At 47.1% G+C, this 19,816-nt stretch overlaps 3 protein-coding genes across 4 annotated transcripts in view; all 3 read left to right on the forward strand.

Annotated features, from left to right (window-relative positions):
* The first annotated feature begins 252 nt into the window (after positions 1-252).
* On the forward strand, positions 253-10,162 carry LOC135287148 (uncharacterized). 2 transcript variants are annotated; one of them, XM_064400486.1, is made up of 14 exons: positions 253-387; positions 803-891; positions 3,382-3,561; positions 3,779-3,889; positions 4,376-4,514; positions 4,938-5,026; positions 5,500-5,679; positions 5,897-6,007; positions 6,516-6,654; positions 7,203-7,306; positions 7,768-7,908; positions 8,131-8,241; positions 9,258-9,396; positions 9,945-10,162. In XM_064400486.1, exons 1-14 carry the CDS (start codon positions 345-347, stop codon positions 10,031-10,033), a joined length of 1,665 nt encoding a protein of 554 aa, XP_064256556.1. In that variant the 5' UTR covers positions 253-344; the 3' UTR covers positions 10,034-10,162. The 2 variants fall into 2 exon arrangements, with proteins under 2 accessions (XP_064256556.1, XP_064256557.1); XM_064400487.1 differs by lacking the exons at positions 253-387; positions 803-891 and adding an exon at positions 2,821-2,908.
* A 1,963-nt stretch (positions 10,163-12,125) lies between these two features.
* Positions 12,126-15,129, forward strand: GKN1 (gastrokine 1). The gene is made up of 7 exons (XM_064400594.1): positions 12,126-12,169; positions 12,621-12,869; positions 13,479-13,532; positions 13,673-13,813; positions 13,943-14,053; positions 14,372-14,513; positions 14,915-15,129. The coding sequence occupies exons 2-7, from the start codon at positions 12,858-12,860 to the stop codon at positions 15,001-15,003; spliced, it is 549 nt and encodes a 182-aa protein (XP_064256664.1). The 5' UTR covers positions 12,126-12,169; positions 12,621-12,857; the 3' UTR covers positions 15,004-15,129.
* A 2,125-nt stretch (positions 15,130-17,254) lies between these two features.
* ANTXR1 (ANTXR cell adhesion molecule 1) overlaps positions 17,255-19,816 on the forward strand; it is a 65,998-nt gene continuing 63,436 nt past the window's right edge. Inside the window, 1 exon segment of the mRNA XM_064400386.1 lies at positions 17,255-17,909. Within this exon segment, the coding sequence (XP_064256456.1) occupies positions 17,758-17,909 (152 nt within the window). The 5' untranslated portion in view covers positions 17,255-17,757.

Here is a 19,816-nt window from a genome sequence, read left to right on the forward strand (position 1 = left end):
GAGGAGCCCATCAAGGGTCTTGATTCTCTTGGCAAGCCGAGATCTCAAAGTCCTACAGAGACTATTCTGTCCCAAACAGCATTGGCTGGCTCTGAACCTGGCATTGCAGCTGCTCTTGCCCAGACTCCCTTTTCCTTTGGAGTGCGGGAAAGGATCTCTTTATTCCACAGCCTTTCCCCTAAGGAATGCATCTAGCAGCAACCATATCCCTGTCCTGATTTTGCTGATTGCTGATATTTGTTCTTTAGAACCAGTTTGGTCACGGAAGACCTACCAAGAAGATCACCTTTGTTGCCAATGGATTGGTCAGCAACCTCAGGTCTTATGGGTCAGATGTCTTCTCCATGTGCAGTGGACTCACCACCTACATGGCTTATGAAGTTCATGGTGAGTGCAAACAAATTCTATCTCTAAATGACCTGGCATTTGATTCTCTTGGGGAATGACCAATGGACAATTGCTGCCCTTCCACATTGAGTCAGGAAGAACCCTGGGGGCTTTAGCAGTTGTATGAAGGGTTCAACATGTTTGCAGATCAGGAGTGGAACAGGGTGGTGGCACATCCACTCTAAATGACTCAAACCAAACCCTTACTGCTCCTTCCTGAGAAACTAAAGGAGGATTAACTTAGGGCCCAGAGTGTTTCAGCTCACACTGGCCTCCCGTTAATGCCCAGTCAATAAAAAGTGTCCCGCTAAGAACAGCTGTCCTCCAGGTCAGAGTTGACTGATCATTTGAACGGCAGCCAAGGTCTTAAGCATCAGCTCATGGGGTTTTGTTTCTTCCTTTCTGTCTTCCCAAGGAGTCCAAGTCAATCTGGGATCATGCATTACCCTCGATGTCCTGAGAGTCGTGGATCTGAAGTACTGCACTGGCAATGGCAATGGACAAGTGAGAAAACCTTACCCTTACCTGTCTTGACCCTCATTTGGGGGGACGCTTTGTGAGCTGCTGCCCAAAGCCAACCCTGAAGCCCTTGTCTGGCATCTTCTCTTTGTGAGGTGCCTTGTTGAGGATGCCGATGCTGAAACAGAGCAATGGGTGAGGACAGGTATCTGTGTGGGATTTTGAGCATGGATTGACTGGCCTGTCCTCCTTACAGCCTTTGCCCACTGTCACAGCCTTGGTTCTGGGTCCTTTGGAATAGACAGAGAACAGGGCTGGCATTTCCCAGGAAGCAGCACTTCTTCCATTGTGGCAGGGATTTTTCAGAAGCTTTGGGGACATCACTGGTTCCCTTCAAAGATGAAACGTCTTCTTTCCCTTGGCTTTTCAGTCTCAGCAGATTCCTGGTGGTGATGGCAACACACAAGTCATCATTGGTGGCCAGTCCCAAATTGTGACCATCAACAGGCAATGGCTTGTGGCCGTCATTGAGAAAAAGGCTGGCATTGGGTCCTGGAAAACCATCTGGAACTACAACACGGTGAGCGGCAGTGAAGGACTCTTGTTCACAATGTGTATGAGGACACTGGCTCCTGGTAGAGCTGGCCTAGGGATGGGGTTTGTTTCCTTCTTCTGACAATGTTGAGTGCACAGCTTGGGGTAGGAACACTCAGAATTTGATTCTGTTTTAACAGAGGGGTTTCTCCAAATCCAATGGTAGAAAGACTAAAGTGTGAGTTCTCAATACCTTGGTTTCACAGGGTGTCATTGCAACCAAAGTCACTCAACAGAACGCCTGCTACATTTCCATCATGAACAGAAATGAGATGCCCAGCTTCAATAATCTGGCTCACCTGGCACAAGAGAGCAAGGTAAGGTTCCCAAGTTCTAGCATATTCCTAACCCTGGAGTTCATTGGCCCGATATCTTCATGTGCGTTTTCCTTCTGGACAGGAGAATGTTGTCAAAAGTGGCAGGATTTCCTTTCTCTCAACACTAGTGGAGCTTGGGAATTTTTCCTAGGATTGCTTTCCTGAAAGAACAAAGGGGGCTGCACCATTCTCATCTCCACTTTCTCTGAGGATGTTGAGCTCTGCGGCTTGCTTGGCAAAGCCTTTCTCTGAGAAGCCCATCAAGGGTCTTGATTCTCTTGGCATGCCAAGATCTCAAAGTCCTACACTGACTATTCCATCCCAAACTGCATTGGCTGGCTCTGAACCTGGCATTGCAGCTGCTCTTGCCCAGACTCCCTTTTCCTTTGGGGTGCGGGAGAGCATCACCCTATTCCACAGCCTTTCACCTAGGGAATATATCTAGCAACAATCAGATCCCTGTACTGATCTTGCTGATTGCTGGTATTTGTTCTTTAGAACCAATTTGGTCACGGAAGACCAACCAAGAAGATCACCTTTGTCGCCAATGGATTGGTCAGCAACCTCAGGTCTTATGGGTCAGATGTCTTCTCCATGTGCAGTGGACTCACCACCTACATGGCTTATGAAGTTCATGGTGAGTACAAGCAAAGGAATTCTGTCTCTAAAGGACCTGGCATTTGTTTCCCTTGGGGAATGACCAATGGACAATTGCTGCTCTTCCACATGGAGTCAGGAAGGAACCCTGGGGCTGCAGCACTTGTACAAAGGTTTCAACGTGTTTGCAGATCACGACTGGAACAGGGTGGTGTCACAGCCCCATATAAATGACCCAAAGCAAACCCTTACAGCTCCTTTCCGGGAAGCTAAAGGAGGCTTAAGTTAGGCCCCAGAGTGTTTCAGCTCACACTGGCCGCCCGTGTAATGCCCAGTTAATAAAAAGTGTCACCCTACGTGTCACCAGCTGTCCTCCAGGTCAGAGCTGACTGACCATTTAAATGGCAGCCAAGGTCTTAGGCATCAGCTCATGGGGTTCTGTTTCTTCCTTTCTGTCTTCCCAAGGAGTCCAAGTCAATCTGGGATCATGCATTACCCTCGATGTCCTGGGAGTTGTGGATCTGAAGTACTGCACTGGCAATGGCAATGGACAAGTGAGAAAATCTTACCCTTACCTTTCTTCAACCACATTTTGGGGGGAGGGTTTCTGAGCAGCTGCCCAAAGCCAACCCTGATGCCCTTCATGCCTGGCATCTTCTCTTTTGTGAGGCTCCTGCCTGAGGGTGCAGATGCTGAAAGAGAGCAATGGGTGAACAGATGTTTCCATCCAGGATCTTGAACATGGATTTATTGTGGCCAGCCCTCTTGCACTGATCAATTTCTGAATGCACCAGATGGCAGCTGTCAGATGCAGCATTGATTCACTGAATTCCTAGAAAGAATCCTCACGGCCTCTGCCAAACTCCACAGCCTTGATTCTGGGTCCTTTGGAAAAGAATGAGGGCAGTGGCAGCACTCCCCAGCAGCCAGCACTTCTTCCATTGTGGCAGGAATTTTTCTGTAGCTTTGCTGACATCACTGTCTCTTTCTTCAAAGATGAAATGTCTTCTTTCCCTTGACTTTTCAGTCTCAGCAGATTCCCGGGGACATCTTCAACAACAACACGCAAGGCGGCATCATCAACCACACTCAAGTCATCATTGGGGGCCAGTCCCAAATTGTGACCATCAACAGGCAATGGCGTGTGGCCATCATTGAGCAAAAGACCTTCAGTGGGTCCTGGAAAACCATCTGGAACTACAACACGGTGAGTGGCACGGGTGGGACTTCTTCAAAAAAATCCAAGGAGTCTGGCTGTCTGTACAGCTGGACCAGGGACGGTGATTGTTCCTTCATTTTGGCCATGTTGAGTGCACAGTTTCAGGCATGAATATTCTGCACTCATTCTGGTTTTCAGAAAATGCCTTCACAATCCCAAGGGTTGAAAGACTGAAATGTGAGTGCTAAAAGCTTTTATTTCACAGGGTGTCATTGCAACCAAAGTCACTCAACAGAACGCCTGCTACATTTCCATCATGAACAAAAGCGAGATGCCCCGCTTTGATAACCTGGCTCACCTGGCTGAACAGAGCAGGGTAAGATTCCAGGGGAATAGCAGATTTATTATCCTGGAGTTCATTGATCCATTTCTTCATGGGCTTTTTCCTTCTGGACAGGAGAATGTTGTTCACAAGTGATAGGATTTTCTTTCTCTCAACACTAGTGAGGCATGGGAATTTTTCCTAGGAATGTTTCGCTGAAATATGAAAGGGGGATGCACCATTCTCATTTCCAATTCCTCTGAGGATGTTGAGCTCCACAGTTTGCTTGGCAAAGCCTTTCTCTGAGGAGCCCATCAAGGGTCTTGATTCTCTTGGCATGCCAAGATCTCAAAGTCTTACTCAGAGTATTCAGTCCCAAACTGCATTGGCCGGCTCTGAACCTGGCATTGCAGCTGCTCTTGCCCAGATTCCCTTTTCCTTTGGGTTCTAAGAGGGCATCTCCCTGTTCCACAGCCTTTCACCTAGGGAATATATCTAGCAGGAAGCATATCTTACTCATTGCTGGTTTTTGTTCTTTAGAACCAGTTTGGTCATGGAAGACCTACCAAGAAGATCACCTTTGTTGCCAATGGATTGGTCAGCAACCTCAGGTCTTATGGGTCAGATGTCTTCTCCATGTGTAGTGGACTCACCACCTACATGGCTTATGAAGTTCATAGTGAGTGCAAACAAAGGAATTCTGTCTCTGAGTGACCTGGCATTTGTTTCCCTTGGGGAATGACCAATGGACAATTGCTGCCCTTCCACCTTGAGTCAGGAAGAACCCTGGGGGCTTTAGCAGTTGTATGAAGGGTTCAACATGTTTGCAGATCAGGACTGGAGCAGGGGGGTGGCACAGCCCTCAAAAAAGACCCAAAGCAAACCCTTACAGCTCCTTCCTGGGAAGCTAAAGAGGCTTAAATTAGGGCCCAGAGTGTTTCAGCTCACACTGAGCTATCGTGTAATGCCCAGTCAATAAAAAGTGTCACCCTAAATGTCAGCAGCTGTCCTCCAGATCAGAGCTGACTGACCATTTAAATGGCAGCCAAGGTCTTAGGCATCAGCTCATGGGGTTCTGTTTCTTCCTTTCTGTCTTCCCAAGGAGTCCAAGTCAATCTGGGATCATGCATTACCCTCGATGTCCTGGGAGTTGTGGATCTGAAGTACTGCACTGGCAATGGCAATGGACAAGTGAGAAAATCTTACCCTTACCTTTCTTCAACCACATTTTGGGGGGAGGGTTTCTGAGCAGCTGCCCAAAGCCAACCCTGATGCCCTTCATGCCTGGCATCTCCTCTTTTGTGAGGCACCTGCCTGAGGGTGCAGATGCTGAAAGAGAGCAATGGGTGAACAGATATTTCCATCCAGGATCTTGAACATGGATTCATTGTGGCCAGCCCTCTTGCACTGATCAATTTCTGAATGCACCAGATGACAGCTGTCAGATGCAGCATTGATTCACTGAATTCCTAGAAAGAATCCTCACGGCCTCTGCCCAACTCCACAGCCTTGATTCTGGGTCCTTTGGAAAAGAATGAGGGCAGTGGCAGCACTCCCCAGCAGCCAGCACTTCTTCCATTGTGGCAGGAATTTTTCTGTAGCTTTGCTGACATCACTGTCTCTTTCTTCAAAGATGAAATGTCTTCTTTCCCTTGACTTTTCAGTCTCAGCAGATTCCCGGGGACATCTTCAACAACAACACGCAAGGCGGCATCATCAACCACACTCAAGTCATCATTGGGGGCCAGTCCCAAATTGTGACCATCAACAGGCAATGGCGTGTGGCCATCATTGAGCAAAAGACCTTCAGTGGGTCCTGGAAAACCATCTGGAACTACAACACGGTGAGTGGCACGGGTGGGACTTCTTCAAAAAAATCCAAGGAGTCTGGCTGTCTGTACAGCTGGACCAGGGACGGTGATTGTTCCTTCATTTTGGCCATGTTGAGTGCACAATTTCAGGTATGAATATTCTGCACTCATTCTGGTTTTCAGAAAATGTCTTCACAATCCCAAGGGTTGAAAGACTGAAATGTGAGTGCTAAAAACTTTTATTTCACAGGGTGTCATTGCAACCAAAGTCACTCAACAGAACGCCTGCTACATTTCCATCATGAACAAAAGCGAGATGCCCCGCTTTGATAACCTGGCTCACCTGGCTGAACAGAGCAGGGTAAGATTCCAGGGGAATAGCAGATTTAGATTTATTATCCTGGAGTTCACTGATCCATTTCTTCATGTGCTTTTTCCTTCTGGACTCCATTATGTTGTTCACAAGTGGTAGGATTTTCTTTCTCTCAACACTATTGGGGCTTGGGAATTTTTCCTAGGAATGCTTTGCTGAAAGAACAAAGGGGCTTGCACCATTCTCATCTCCACTTTCTATGAGGATGTTGAGCTCTGCAGTTTTCTTGGCAAAGCCTTTCTCTGAGGAGTCTATCAAGGATCTTTATTGTCTTGCAAGGCATGCCAAGATCTCAAAGTCCTACACTGACTATTCAGTCCCAAACTGCATTGGCCGGCTCTGGACCTGGCATTGCAGCTGCTCTTTTCCAGACTCCCTTTTCCTTTTGGGTATGAGAGAGTGTCTCCCTATTCCACAGCCTTTCCCCTAGGGAATGTGCCTAGCAGGAACCAGTTCCTGATAATTATCTTGCTAACTGCTGTAATTTCTTGTTTAGAATCAGATTGGTTTTGGAAGTTCTACCAAGAAGATCACCTTTGTTGCCAGTGCATTGGTGAACAACCTCAGGTCTTATGGGTCAGATGTCTTCTCTATGTGCAGTGGACTCACCACCTACATGGCTTATGAAGTTCATGGTGAGTGCAAGCAAAGGAATTGTGTTTCTTAGTGATCTGCATTTTTCTCTCCTGATGAATTACCAATTGCTGCATTTCCACCTCAAGTCAGGCAGAAACCAAGGCCTCAGCAGTTGCAGAAATAGTTCAACATCTTTGCAGATCAGGACTGGAACAGGATGGTGTCACATGCCCCATAAATTATCCAAACCAAACATTCCAGTTCCTTTCCAGTAAAGCTTAATGAGTTTGGGCCCATGAACTGGCAGCTGCCTTGCATTGCCATACTCAGCCATTGGGACCCTCAGGATAAAGTGCAATAGAGCCACAATTTCTGCACAGGACATCCCCAAGGGTGTTCAGGAGCAGGTCTTTGTGAGCATTCCAGGCTGAGCCACAGAGCCAGTGCTCACTGGGGACTCCAAGAGAATCTGTCCCTTGCACAGCTCAAACATTCCCAGAACAGCAACTATTCATACCTGGTGTGCTTTGAGCAACATCACCCTTCTATAGAAGGTCAGCCAAGGTCTTGGGCATCAGCTGATGGTGTATTTTCTTTTCTTTTCCAGCTGTGCAAGGACCCCAGTTGAACCTGGGATCATGTATTACCCTCGATGTCCTGGGAGTTGTGGATCTGAAGTACTGCACTGGTAATTTCCATGGCAATGGACAGGTGAGAAAACCTTAGCTCTTACCTTTCTTGAATCAGTTTGGGGCGTTCAAAGCTGCCCAAAGCCAGCGCTGATGTCCTTCTTGCCTGGCATCTCCTCTTTTGAGAGGTTCCTGCCTGAGGTTGCAGATGATGAAACAGAGCAATGGGTCAGCAGAGGTTTCTGTTCAGGACCTTGAGTGTGGATTTACTCTGGCCATTGCTCCAACATGCATTGACCTCTAATGGCACCAGATGGCAGCTGTCAGAATCAGCAAGGATTCACTGAATTCCTAGAAAGAATCCTTACAGCCTTTGCCCAACACCACAGCCTTGATTCTGGGTCCTTTGGAAAGAATGAGGGCCATGGCAGCACTCCTCAGCAGCCAGCACTTCTTCCATTGTGGCAGGGATTTTTCAGAAAATTTGGGGACATCACTGTCTTTCTTCAAATGCTAAATATCTGCTTTCTCTTGGCTTTTCAGTCTCAGCAGACAGGTAACAACTGCCATTTCTCTGGTGCCTGTGTTTTCCAAAACATGACCCTCAGCAGTCAAACACGTGAGGTGATTATTGAGCAGAGGAGTGAGCAGTTCTCCTGGAAAACCATCTGGAACTACAACTCGGTGAGTGCCAGGGAGGGGGCTCCTTCTAAAGCCCTACTGGCAGACTGGCCCTTGGTACAGCCCAGGGACAGGGAATGTTTCTGTATTCTCACCATCCAGAGTCCAAGATTAGGGGTAGAACCTCTCAGCATTTGTTACTCTTGTTAGTCTGAGTCTATCCCATATTTTTGGGTGGAAAACCAAGCTGCAAGTGCTCAATAAGTTTTTGGGTTTTTTTTACAGGGCATCATTGCAACCAAAGTGGTGCAAGAGAGAACGTGCTACATTTCCACCATGAACAGAAATGAGATGCCCACCTTTGATGCTCTCATCAGATATGCTTCAGAGAACAAGGTAAGGTTCAAAATTAGCAGTTGTTTGGAATATTGTACTGTATTTGAAATTGCTTTTTTTGCCTGAAACACTGCTGTTTTCAAAGTCCTCTTAACCAACTGGTAAATTAAAAGCCATTTTAATGGCTATTTTCATGGATATTTTCAGTGATATTTTTCAGGTACATCGTTTGAAGGCTTTCAGAAATTACAATATGCTCTTTTGGATGCCTTTTAGTGCAGGTTTATTTTGAGTCCAAGTCCCAAATTAAATAGATTATTTTTACAATTATTTAAATCAGTATTTCAATTGACTTTTTATATTACCTCAGTAACCAAGACTTTAGATTCTTTGCTGAGTATGTTTCAGCAAGTCTTATTCTCAAAGTCTAGAAAAATATGTTTTCTTCAGAATATCTAAATGAGGAAGAAAAAATATTTCAGTTTTGTAGAAAAAATATTTTAATAAGCTTTCAAACTTTTTGAAGAGGACTACACACCATGTTTCTTTAGTTCAGCCATCCACATTAGCACAGGCATACAAATGATCTCAGCATTCAGCATATTCACCTTTGCTAAACACAAGCTTCCCTTGAAGTCTGAGGACTGAGTTGGTAAAAAACCACATTTTCAATAGCAGGAAGAGCTGTAGGGCAGAAGGGAATCAGGAGGAGACTTCTCCTGCCAGCTGACAGCCCGGGTGCCCCTGAGGGGCCAGGGCAGTGACTGAGCACATGCCTTGCAAGGAGCTCTGGCTCCACAGAGCGGCTGAACTCCTCTTCTCCTCTTCAGCACTCTCCTTGTGCTGTTGCTTCCCCTCAGGCTCCTGCACCTTGGCTCCCTTAGAACCATCTGCCTTTGGAGCTGCCTTCAAGGCTTGCCAGTGGTCCCACAGTTTCCCAAGGACTGAAAGGTGCCCCTAAAGGCAGTTGGGACTCCAAAACCCAGCCTTGAGTCATCCTTCCTGAGCTAGGAACAGCCCTAGCAGGAACCAGCTCCTTGCACTGAGCCTGCTGAATGCTGGTTTTTGTTCTTTAGAACCAGGTTGGCCTTGGAAGACCTACCAAGAAGATCACCTTTGTCACCAATGGACTGGTCAACAACCTCAGGTCTTATGGGTCAGATGTCTTCGCCATGTGCAGTGGACTCACCACCTACCTGGCTTATGAAGTTCATGGTGAGTGCAAACAAAGGAATTCTGTCTCTAAATGACCTGATATTTGTTTTCCTTGGGGAATGACAAATGGACAATTGCTGCTCTCCCACCTTGAGATTGACACAAAGTGAGCAACAAACGTGCATCATTGTAGAAGAGCAGCTGTGGTTATGGAGATGTGTATAAATCTCCTGAATCATTGTCAGTTGTCAATCACAGAGGTTCTTCTACTGAGGTCAAAAACGATTCTTTTGAAATATATTCAAGTAATTCTTTTACTCAGAGGGGTTAATCCTGAGGGACCATCCAAGTATTCTGAACCTTTCTCCAAGCTGATGGTCTCCAATTCTTTCTTGGAAAGCCAACTCAGGCTCCAGCTGTTGCATTCTGCCTTAGCAGTAGCTCCATGGACTCACTGCTTGCTTTGCTTTAGGCTTGCTTTGGCAGCTGAAAGGGCTCAATGGGATTGAAAAGGCTCATGCAATGTGAATGCACAGAGCACTTAAAATCATCTAAGCCAGTGCCTCTTTTTTTTTCCCCTTTTTTTACTATTTTTGATGTTTGTATAGGACCCCAAGTGAATCAGGGATCATGTATCTCACTTGATGCCCTCAAACTTGTGAATCTGAATTACTGTGGTGGCAATATCAAGGCCTGAAAACCTTACCTTTCTTCAATCAAGAACCGAGGATCCGAGCTGCTGCCCAAGGCAAACCCTGGTGCAATTCTTCCCTCACATCTCCTTTTAGAGATGGTCTTGGGGATTTAGTGCTGACACAGATCAACTGGTGACCACATCTTTCAAATAAAGTCCTTCATTATGTATTAATTCCAGCTTGTTTCTCATTACTGTACCCTTTTTCATTTAAGAACTCCTCTAAAAATATTTTTATTGTCTCCTATCTGCCCCATTTAAGCCCTTCAAATGCTCTTTTGATTGCCAGCTCTCAGCACAGGACACAGACAAAGAGCTGGGCAAGCCCCAGGGTGTGTATGCTACAAACAAGGCATTCACAGTGAGGACCTTCCTTCCCTGTTTGGGGAAAGATGCCTCACATTGAGAATCTTGATTCAGGTGGCACAAGAGGCAGAAAGAAAGAAGGGTAAAGCATTGAATTTGCCTTTTTTAGGGGAAGGGGACTCTCTTTTGTGGGATTTTTGTGGGATTTACAGAGTTGTTCTGTTCCTAAAATGAGGCAAGGTTGGGATTCCTGTTGCTCAAATCTTTACAATCAAGATTATTTCCTTTTCTCTAACAAAAATGGCAGGCTGCCCCAGGTTAACCAGGTGAATACAAATCTGCCTTTAGCACCAACATCCCTCAGTTTCTGGCATACTCAAATCAGCCCTTAGTCCATAATCAGGTGCACATTGGCACAAAGCATCACTGCAAGTTTACTGGGAATCTGCTCTGCTTCTGATGATCATTGTTTTCCATTTAAAAGTGACTGTTCAATGCACTGAGCTTACCATGAGCACCTTTCTCTCAGCTCCCTGTATGCCATGAATTCAATCAGGCAGGTATCAAAGCCTCCTCTTATCAGAGCACTTCCCCAGGAAACTCGTCATGCTTCTGTGAACACAGGGCACCTGCCAATAAGGTAAACCCATTTTCAGATTTAACTTGGGGATATAATGTATAAAAAGCAAGAGTACACATCAATTAGCAGCAGAGCTGGCCTGGCTTGCCATCCAAATGAAGTTCCCTGTAAGTATATCTATCACTTTCTCATAAAACTCTTAAGGCTGGGCACCTTTTAAGTGGTTTTGAGCTTTTCTTGGCACTGAGAGAACTCTTAGTGATTTCTGACAAAGTGAAAATGCCAAAGGGGTGGGGACTGCAGGGGAGAAATCTCCCTTTTGGCAGGGATGGAGCTCCACATGCTGAAACATGAAAGAGAGAAGGGCTCTGCTCCAGGGGCGACACACACTCGTGACACGTCCACAGGACAATATTCTCTCTCTCCTTCAGCACTCAGAGGCAAATCAACAGTCTCAGCAAGTCACATAAAGTTGGAGCTTAGGAGAACCATGAGCACTCAGATCCTCCTCATCAAAATCCTTTAAAATGAAAGTTTGGACCAATTCAACATCCAAGGGAATGTCTCCATGATAATAACTGTCCACAACAGTTAACACAAATGAATTTATCATCATAACAAATACTTCTCCTGCATACTTAAATCCTCTTCAGCTGATCCCACTGCAGAATGGCATACACAGAGCCCAGGGGTGCAAAGGGTGAGGGTGCAAAGGGTTTAAGAGCATTTAAACACTGACTCATTTACAAGGCGATTCAATAGCGTTGACTACAATTACAACAAAGACTGAGATATAGATTCAAGGTAGCAGCATTCATACCCTAATCACTCCTGGACACACACACAGGCCCAGAGCTGTTTACATCTCTATCTATGTGTGCAGAAGGACCTGTTAAAAATTCCCCTGGAGTTCACTGAAAGGGGTCAAATGCCTTTGCACTTCTCAGTGGGTGAGGGTTGAGTCTCAAGGAGTGGGGAATACCAGCCCAGCCTTCAAGGAATCAAATTTTGACTGCAAACCTGAGGCTTTGCAAGCTCCAGGAGACATCCCACTCCACAGGAGAAGCTTGAGGAGCCCACTGCAGTCCAGGGCAGCTCAAAGGCCCCACTTAGCACTGCTGTTTGTGAGTCAGGATGAGATGATTGTCCTTAATTCCAGGAGATTTCCACCCTGGCCTGTCCCGAGTTGGTAACAATGGTCCTGTTCCGCTCAGGCTGTGGCACGGGTAGATAATGTTCCAAGGCTGTCAGGGGTGAGTGATTATCCCTTGTTCCCTGCCTGGGTCAGGGAACCAATATTCCTGATATGAGCAGTGTCACTCCCACGTTTCCCTCTGAAGTTCCCAGTTGGGGTAAAGCCTGAATGTAAAGCCTGACACAAGAACACTGATGGCTCTTGTAGCCTTCCCAGCCTCCCCTCTGAGGCCACAAACCATCTCCCCTTTAATCTGATCTCCAAGAGCAATAATTCCCCAAAACATGGCTACTGCAGCCAATGCTTTATTGAGAGGAACACTGCTGGGAATCCACAAAGCTAAATCCTTACCTCCTGTAATCTATCCCAAAAATTGGAACATCAAGAAAAGCTCCAATGAAAGTTCACACTGCTCTGGCACTGGGGTTATGCTTGAGCAGGAGAAACATCATACACGTGGCATTGCTGAAGGAGGCAATAAAACATTTTCTTTTTTTGCCTACCAACAGATTCCTACCTCATAATCATCAGACTCCAGCAGATCAAAACTTCCAAAAGTACAATCCCCACATTTATCAAGCAGCTACACAAGGAAATAATTTTCAGGGACATGCAGCAGGGAAACAAACGACAAAATAATTTTATTGCAGCATTCAGCCCTTCCACACCTAATTCTGAAAACAAATAAAAGGTGGGAGGCTCACATCATTTATTCTGCCTTCAGCAGCATCAGCTCTGCAGTCAGGATGGATTTCTCTGTAAGTATGCATGCTTTTCTTCCTTTTAAACTGAAACTTTGACTCAGACCCATTCCTTTGTCTCTCTGAAGGGCTTCTGCCTCTCTGCAGCACTAAGGCTTTCTCTGGGGACACTGTGCTCCTCCAGAAGGAGCAGCTCAGCCCCTGTTCCCCAGAGGAGCTGAGCAGGGAAGGCTTTCTTCACGGCTTGGCTGTACATTATTCAGAAAGCAGGAAACCTCATCCATGCCCGTTATTGCCAACGCTTTTGCACCATTGCAGCACTGCACCAGTGCATCAAGCCCTTCCTGCAATGCCAGAGCAGAAGAAATGGAAAAGCTTTCTCCTCTTTACTCTTGTAGAATGCCTGTGTGTGCCTGCACAGCTCTGAGAAACAACTTGAGGTTCAGCTCTTGAGAGAGCAAGTGTGAAATGTGTCTACTGTGAGCACCCTGGGGTACAGCGAGGGTGCCTCCCTTTGGGGGCACGGATGCAATCCCAGGCTGAAAGCAAAAAAGGGATCCAAGGGGGACCCTTGAACATCAGATTAGGAAAAGGGAAGGAGGAGTGCCATGACCAGATTTGTCAGCCAGAGTTGCAGTTTCATTTTGTATTTGATTTTCATTTCAGATTTTGACTGCAGTCCTTCTTGGACTCGTCCTGACTCCAGCCCTTGCTGATTATGTGAGTATAAATGAACAATTCCACAATGCTGCTCTTTCTATGTTCCCTGCTTCAGAGAAATCCTTGAATCTTTCATTTTTCTAAAGCCTTGGGGAGGAAATCACTGGAAAGCCTAAGTGTTCTTTCATTTCTTTTTCTAGCATCAACAGACTGAAGTAAGCAAGAAAATCTCCATTAGTGGGGGCTACCAAATCATGACCATCAATAGGAAATGGCTGGTGGCAAGTATTGAGCAAAAGACCAACCATGAGTACTGGAAAACCATCTGGAACTATGACACAGTGAGTGCAGTCTCTTGTTCAGAGAGCAGCTCATACATCTAATAAAAACTGGTTTTTACTTTAAAAAATATGTATGAAATTCCAGTATTAATGATTAAATTCCATGTGGTCAATAACTTCATTTTCCAGGGTTTTATGGCAACCAAAGTGCTGCCAGAGAGAGCTTGCTACCTTTCCATCATGAACAGAACAGAGATGCCCAGCTTTGATGCACTTCCCCAGCTGGCTGCAGACATCAGGGTAAGATTGAAAAGGAGCAGCTACTTGGAAAGCTGTTCTTAGTGCAAAGTGAGACCTTGCTGTTTTCAAAACCAACAGGTGCTTTAAAGACCAGGTTCATCACACCATTAATTAGATATTTTTGTCAATTTCAATTATATTTTACAACAATGTAACTTTCAGCTTTTGAAAATTGGAATACCCTTGTTCAGATGCTTCCAGCGGAGGGTTTACATGTTTGGCCAGTTAGATTATTCTTAAAATGTTTATAACAACTAAAACTAGGAGTTGAATAGAGCAGGGCATTGATCCTGCTGAATGCTGGTGTTTGGTGTTTAGAACCAGAACCGTCCAAGACCCCCTGCAAAGGAGATCACATTCACCCTCGTCAGGAGAACCATCCGTGACCTCGAATCTTATGGGCCAGACATCTTCTCCATGTGCAGAGGGCTCTCAACTTATGTGGGTTATGAAGTCCACGGTGAGTGCAAACAGAGGCATTCTGTCTCTAAATGACCTGGCATTTGTTTCCTTGGGGAATGAATAATGCACAATTGCTGCTCTTCCACCTCGAAACCCACGGAAACCAAGGGCTGCGGCAGCTGTACAATGAATTTGACATCTTTGCAGATCAGGACTGGCACAGGGTGGGGTCACAGCCCCATAAATGACCCAAACCAAACCCTTACAACTTAATGGGGCTTAATTTTGGGCTCAGAGTGTTTTGGCCACACTGAGCTCCCCTGAAATACCCAGTCAAAAAATGGTGTTTCTAAGCACCTCTGTCCTTCAGCTCAGAGCTGACTGATGACTTAACCCAGAGCACTTAACAGCATCTTAGTCTGTCCGGTGGTAATTGTTTTTCTTTCCTTGTTTTTGAAGAGCCCCAATTCAATCTGGGATCGTGCCTCAAGCTCGATGTCCTTCAATATCTGGCCCTCACCTACTGCCACAACAAAAACTTTGTGTAAATCCTTTCCTGAGCCTTTCCTGAGCCTCGTGGGATGCTCCAGCAGCAGCCTCGTAGCTGCTGCCCAAACCCAACCCTGCTGGAGTTATTCCCTGGCATCTCTTCTTTCAAGAGGTTCCTTCCTGAAGATTGAGAACAGATCAGTTGGTGAGCAGAGCTTTCAATTAAATTCCTTCATCATGGAATAACTCCAGCCTGTTTGTCATTACTCTACACTTTTTCATCTAAGAACACATCCACGAAAATATTTTGCCCCATTTGAACCCTTTCATTGCTCTTTTCACCCCAGCACAGCCAGAGAGCTGGGCAAGGCACAAACAAGGCATTCACAGGCAGGACCTTCCTTCCCTGCCCGGGGAAAGATGCTTCACATTAAAAATCTAGGGGGCACAAAAGGCAGATAGAAAGAAGTGAAAAACAATTAATTTATCTTTTTTTAGGGGAAGGGAAGTCACCTTTGTGGGATTTACAGAGTTGTTTTGTCCCTAACATAAAGCAAGGCTGGGATTCTTGTTGCTCAAATCTTTGAAAAATTACAGCAGTCCAGGGAAGAAAAAAACCCTCTTGGCCACTGAGTGTCAGCCTCGAGTTGCACAGCTGAGATGGAAAAGGCCCTCGATCCCACCCAGAGGAGCCTGCAATGCCACAGCACCAGGGGAGTGCAGTGGTGCCAGTTCCAGCTCAGCACTGGAGACACAGCCAGAACTCCAAGGTGTCTGCAGGAATTCCTGTGCTGAGATAATTTCATTGCCAGAACAACACTGGGAGTGTGGGGAGCTTCCACACGGTGCTGTAGCAGCTTCCTGAGGTCCCCAGCAAAACAGGGAGTGGGATTTTTAGATCTTGACAAAATCCATTACCCATCAGCCAGGTCAGACCCCTGGGAGCCAAAGGGAACCAGCCCAGAGTCACCCAAAGGTGCTCCCAAAGCCAAAGGCACCAGCTGGAGCTTGACTTTGCACCTCTGTGTGCAATTAAAACACCTCATTATTGACCAGAACACACTCAGCCTTCCCAAGGTCTCTCACACACAACCTGCAATCTTCATAATTTGTCTTGTTTCTGGCATTTTTAGTGAGGAGGAGAAAGGGCAGACAAATTGCATCACCCCTCCTGTGTCCCACGTGGGTGTTGGTGCTGCTCTTACCAGATCACAAACAAAAATACACACCCGAGGATTAGTCCTGGAGGAATCCAGAATTTCAGGATGAAGCTCGGTGCTCCCCTTGGCCAGCAGCTCCCTCCATCTCAGAGCCCTCACAGCTCCACCTGATGCTTCATTCCTTGGCTTTTCCCCAAGCTCTCCTGGGCCTCGTGTCACCCTGACCCCACAGAGAACCTGATCTCCTCCTCCAGCTTTGCTCAGGGATGTTTTAAAGACAGATGTAATGCTTTGAGCAGTGCAGGGCAGCTGCAAACCCTGACACAGGGGCATTGCATCCCCTGGAAGCTGCTCCGCTCACCAGGGGTTGGCACTTAGGAGATTGGGGTTGTTGGTGTGGCCTGAGGGTCTGGGAGGGAAATTTGGGAGCCCCTGGCACCTCCAGTTCAGCTTTTACTGGTACAGGGGCTCCCTCAGTGGGGAAAGGTGCTCCTTGTGAGCTCTCCTGTCTGCTTTTGGGGCCTGTGGTGCTCGTGGAGGGAGACAGGAGAGGTGAGTGTGGACGGATTTACATTTCCCACTGAGTTTCCTCGGAAAGGGAGAGTTTAGGCTTTAGGGGTTGAACTGAGGCTGGTGATTTGGGGCAGGCTTTGATAAGCCCAGGCACCCCTCAGGAGTGAGAAAATGCCAGGCAGGAAGCCTGGCATGGCTTTGCACTCCTGGGAAGCTGCCCCAAGATTGGAAAGGTCTTTAAACTCAGGTGTTGCCTGTGTGGGGAGCAAAGATGAGTGTGTACATGTCTTCTGTCTTTGTGGGGACAAAGATGTCTGTGCACATCTCTTCTGTCCTCTGCACATCTCTTCTGTCTGTGTGGGGAGCAAAGATGCAGTGACAGGATGGGAGGAATGGCCTTGAAGGCAGGCTTAGGTGGGATTTTGGGAAGGAATTCCTCCCTGTGAGGGTGGGATGGAATTCCCAGGGCAGCTGTGGCTCCCCTGGGTCCCTGGCAGTGCCCAAGGCCAGGCTGGACAGGGTTTGGAGCAGCCTGGGACAGCTGGAGGTGTCCCTGCCAGGGCAGGGGTGGGATGGGCTGGGCTTTAGGTCCGTCCTAACTCAGCTTAAGCTGAGATTCCATGCTGGGAGAGCTCAGTCCCGTGCAGCTGTGAACGTGCTGGAGTTGTGGCCACGAGATGGCATTCTGTGAGCTTCTCTTGCTGAGGAAAAGCAGAGCTTGCCATCTTTAATAATAACAATAATAATTAAAGGGGGGGGAAGCCACAAACCCTCCCTGTATTTTCTGAAGTCCGTGACAAAGCGAGATTTGTGAGGAGGCTGCTGCTGCTCCTGGCAAACAATGGTGCTGCTTTCCCAGAGCTGCGAGGGAGACTGAGGGTCAAGTCCCTTTAAAAAAAAAAAAAAAAAGTGAAATACAGTATTGTGCATCTTGAAATCTGAAACCAAGAAACAGAAGTGCGAGGGAAACAAGGGGGAAAGTCTTGCAATTCCTGTGGACAACTGTTGCGAGTGGAGTTTTAAGGAATACAATATACATCTCTGCCTTTTAAAGGTTATTGAATGGCTTTTGTGGAGAAACCTGGGAAATAAAGGAGCCTCGGAAGAAGAGATTTCTTTTTCTCCTCCTCTCTGGATATAATGGCCATTGCAAAGCAGAGCATCTTGAGATTTGGCTTCCAGTGTGCCTTCCTCGCAGTTTTTACCCTCACCTGTGATGGCCAAGGTGGGAAGAGAGAGAACGGTGGCCCTGCCTGCTACGGGGGCTTTGATTTGTATTTCATCCTGGACAAGTAAGTCAGCCCTGCTTTGTTCTTCCCCACTGAGCTCTTTCCCTGGGCACGGGCTGGTACCGAGGAGGTTTCCTTTGGGTTTGGGTTTTGTGGGAGCCACTGTGTCCCCAGGGGAGCTCTGCAGCTCCCGACTCTTGCTCTGTTATTGTTGTGGTAACTCTTTGGTAGGTCGGGTGCCTAAATCCCTTTGTGCTCTGTGATCACAGCGTTACAGGCTTTCCCAGGGTGGGAGCTTTGTGTCTACTGAGCTGAGTGTGCTCCCGAGGTTCTTCAAGCAGTGCCTGGGAGCAGGGCAGCACCCGGGACCCCTCTGCCCTCCCCAGAGCCGGGGGTGCAGAATTGTTCCTGCAGCACCAGCTCCAGGGCTGGGATGTGCAGAATTGTTCCTGCAGGCACCAATTCCAGGTCTGGGATGTGCAGAATTGTTCCTGCAGGCACCAGCTCCAGGGCTGGGATGTGCAGAATTGTTCCTGCAGGCACCAATTCCAGGGCTGGGATGTGCAGGGAATGCAGAATTGTTCCTGCAGGCACCAATTCCAGGTCTGGGATGTGCAGAATTGTTCCTGCAGAGACCAATTCCAGGTCTGGGATGTGCAGAATTGTTCCTGCAGGCACCAATTCCAGGGCTGAGAGGTGCAGGGAATGCAGAATTGTTCTTGCAGAGACCAACTCCAGGGTTGGGATGTGCAGAGAATGCAGAATTGCTCCTGCAGAGACCCGCTCCAGGGCTGGGATGTGCAGAATTGTTCCTGCAGCACCAGCTCCAGGGCTGAGAGGAGCAGGGAGCTCTGCTCGTGCCCCCGGGCTGGGTCCCTGCCCCTGTGCCCCCCCAGCTGCCCCCACAGCAGCAGCTCCAGGTACAAACCAGCCCAGAGAGGGGCTACTCCCTTGGGAGGGGGCTGAACTCAGCTGCTGGGATGGAGAGCAGCTCGAGAGCCTCATTTAAAGAGCTTTATTTCCCCTAGCTGAGTCACACTTTCTTTGTTTCTTCAGTTAATCAAATGCATATTTTGAGTGTTTAGCTGTTTGTGCAGAAGATAACTTCCTGCCTCACTTTTTCATCACTAATTGTGGCACTGTCACCTCCTTGGCACTGCAGCAGTGCTGCTCTTTGCAGATGTGGATGGAGCAATGTGGAATCATTTTGTGCTGAGCTTTGGAAAGCTTCATACCAAAGCAATACGACAATTAAATAAAAGAAAGAAAAAACTTTAAAAAATACTAGCTGAAATGGTTGTCCTGATTTTCTTGATCAAGAGCAGCTCTTTTGAACCAAAGGCTTGGAAACAGTGGAGGTGATGCCTGCCAGAGCCATGGCACTGCCATGAACAACCATCAATTTCAGAGACAGGAAAGTATTTGCAAGTTGCCAAAAGCACTCACAGACAAAGTTTCTGACTGATCCTCTGGAGTGTTTTGCAGTAGCTCCCACATTCCATCAGTACAAATGACTTGGAATTACATAACCCCTTATTACAAAATACTGGGTAAAACCTAACACTGACACACTGGCTGCTTCAGTGTGCCAGTGGTCCTGATGCTCCAGGGGGAAGATTTATTTCATTTATTCAGTGGCAAGACCTACCTGGCTCATTCATTTTCAGTAATTAATTGGAATAACTATTGCTACAAATGGAAAAAGGCTGAACCCAAACAAGCCCAGAGCATGATTTGTGCTGCAAAGAGCTTTTGTCAGCTGCATTTCCCTGGGAGCTGAAGCAGGACTGAAGGACTGCTCACATCTCATGGATGTGCTGTTACCTCTGAGCTAATGCAACTTCAGCAGGTCCTTCATTCCAGTTCTGTGCTGTTCCCCCAGTAAAATCCACGAGTTCTGAGCCTCCCTCACAGGATGATGGATTTGGGTGCAAACATGAGCTTTAAAGCAGGCAGCCTGGCCCCAGTGT

Source organism: Passer domesticus, chromosome 28 (genome assembly GCF_036417665.1).
Source record: "Passer domesticus isolate bPasDom1 chromosome 28, bPasDom1.hap1, whole genome shotgun sequence".
NCBI lineage: Eukaryota > Metazoa > Chordata > Aves > Passeriformes > Passeridae > Passer > Passer domesticus.

Excerpts from the sequence above, each read along its gene's own strand:
- LOC135287148 (XM_064400486.1), top strand. The coding sequence starts at position 345 with ATGTGCAGTGGACTCACCACCTACATGGCTTATGAAGTTCATG. Across the intron at positions 4,515-4,937 it reads CATGGCTTATGAAGTTCATA|GAGTCCAAGTCAATCTGGGA; the intron begins GTGAGTGCAAAC and ends TGTCTTCCCAAG. Across the intron at positions 9,397-9,944 it reads CCTGGCTTATGAAGTTCATG|GACCCCAAGTGAATCAGGGA; the intron begins GTGAGTGCAAAC and ends ATGTTTGTATAG.
- GKN1 (XM_064400594.1), top strand. Across the intron at positions 13,814-13,942 it reads CCATCTGGAACTATGACACA|GGTTTTATGGCAACCAAAGT; the intron begins GTGAGTGCAGTC and ends TTCATTTTCCAG. Across the intron at positions 14,514-14,914 it reads TGTGGGTTATGAAGTCCACG|AGCCCCAATTCAATCTGGGA; the intron begins GTGAGTGCAAAC and ends TTGTTTTTGAAG.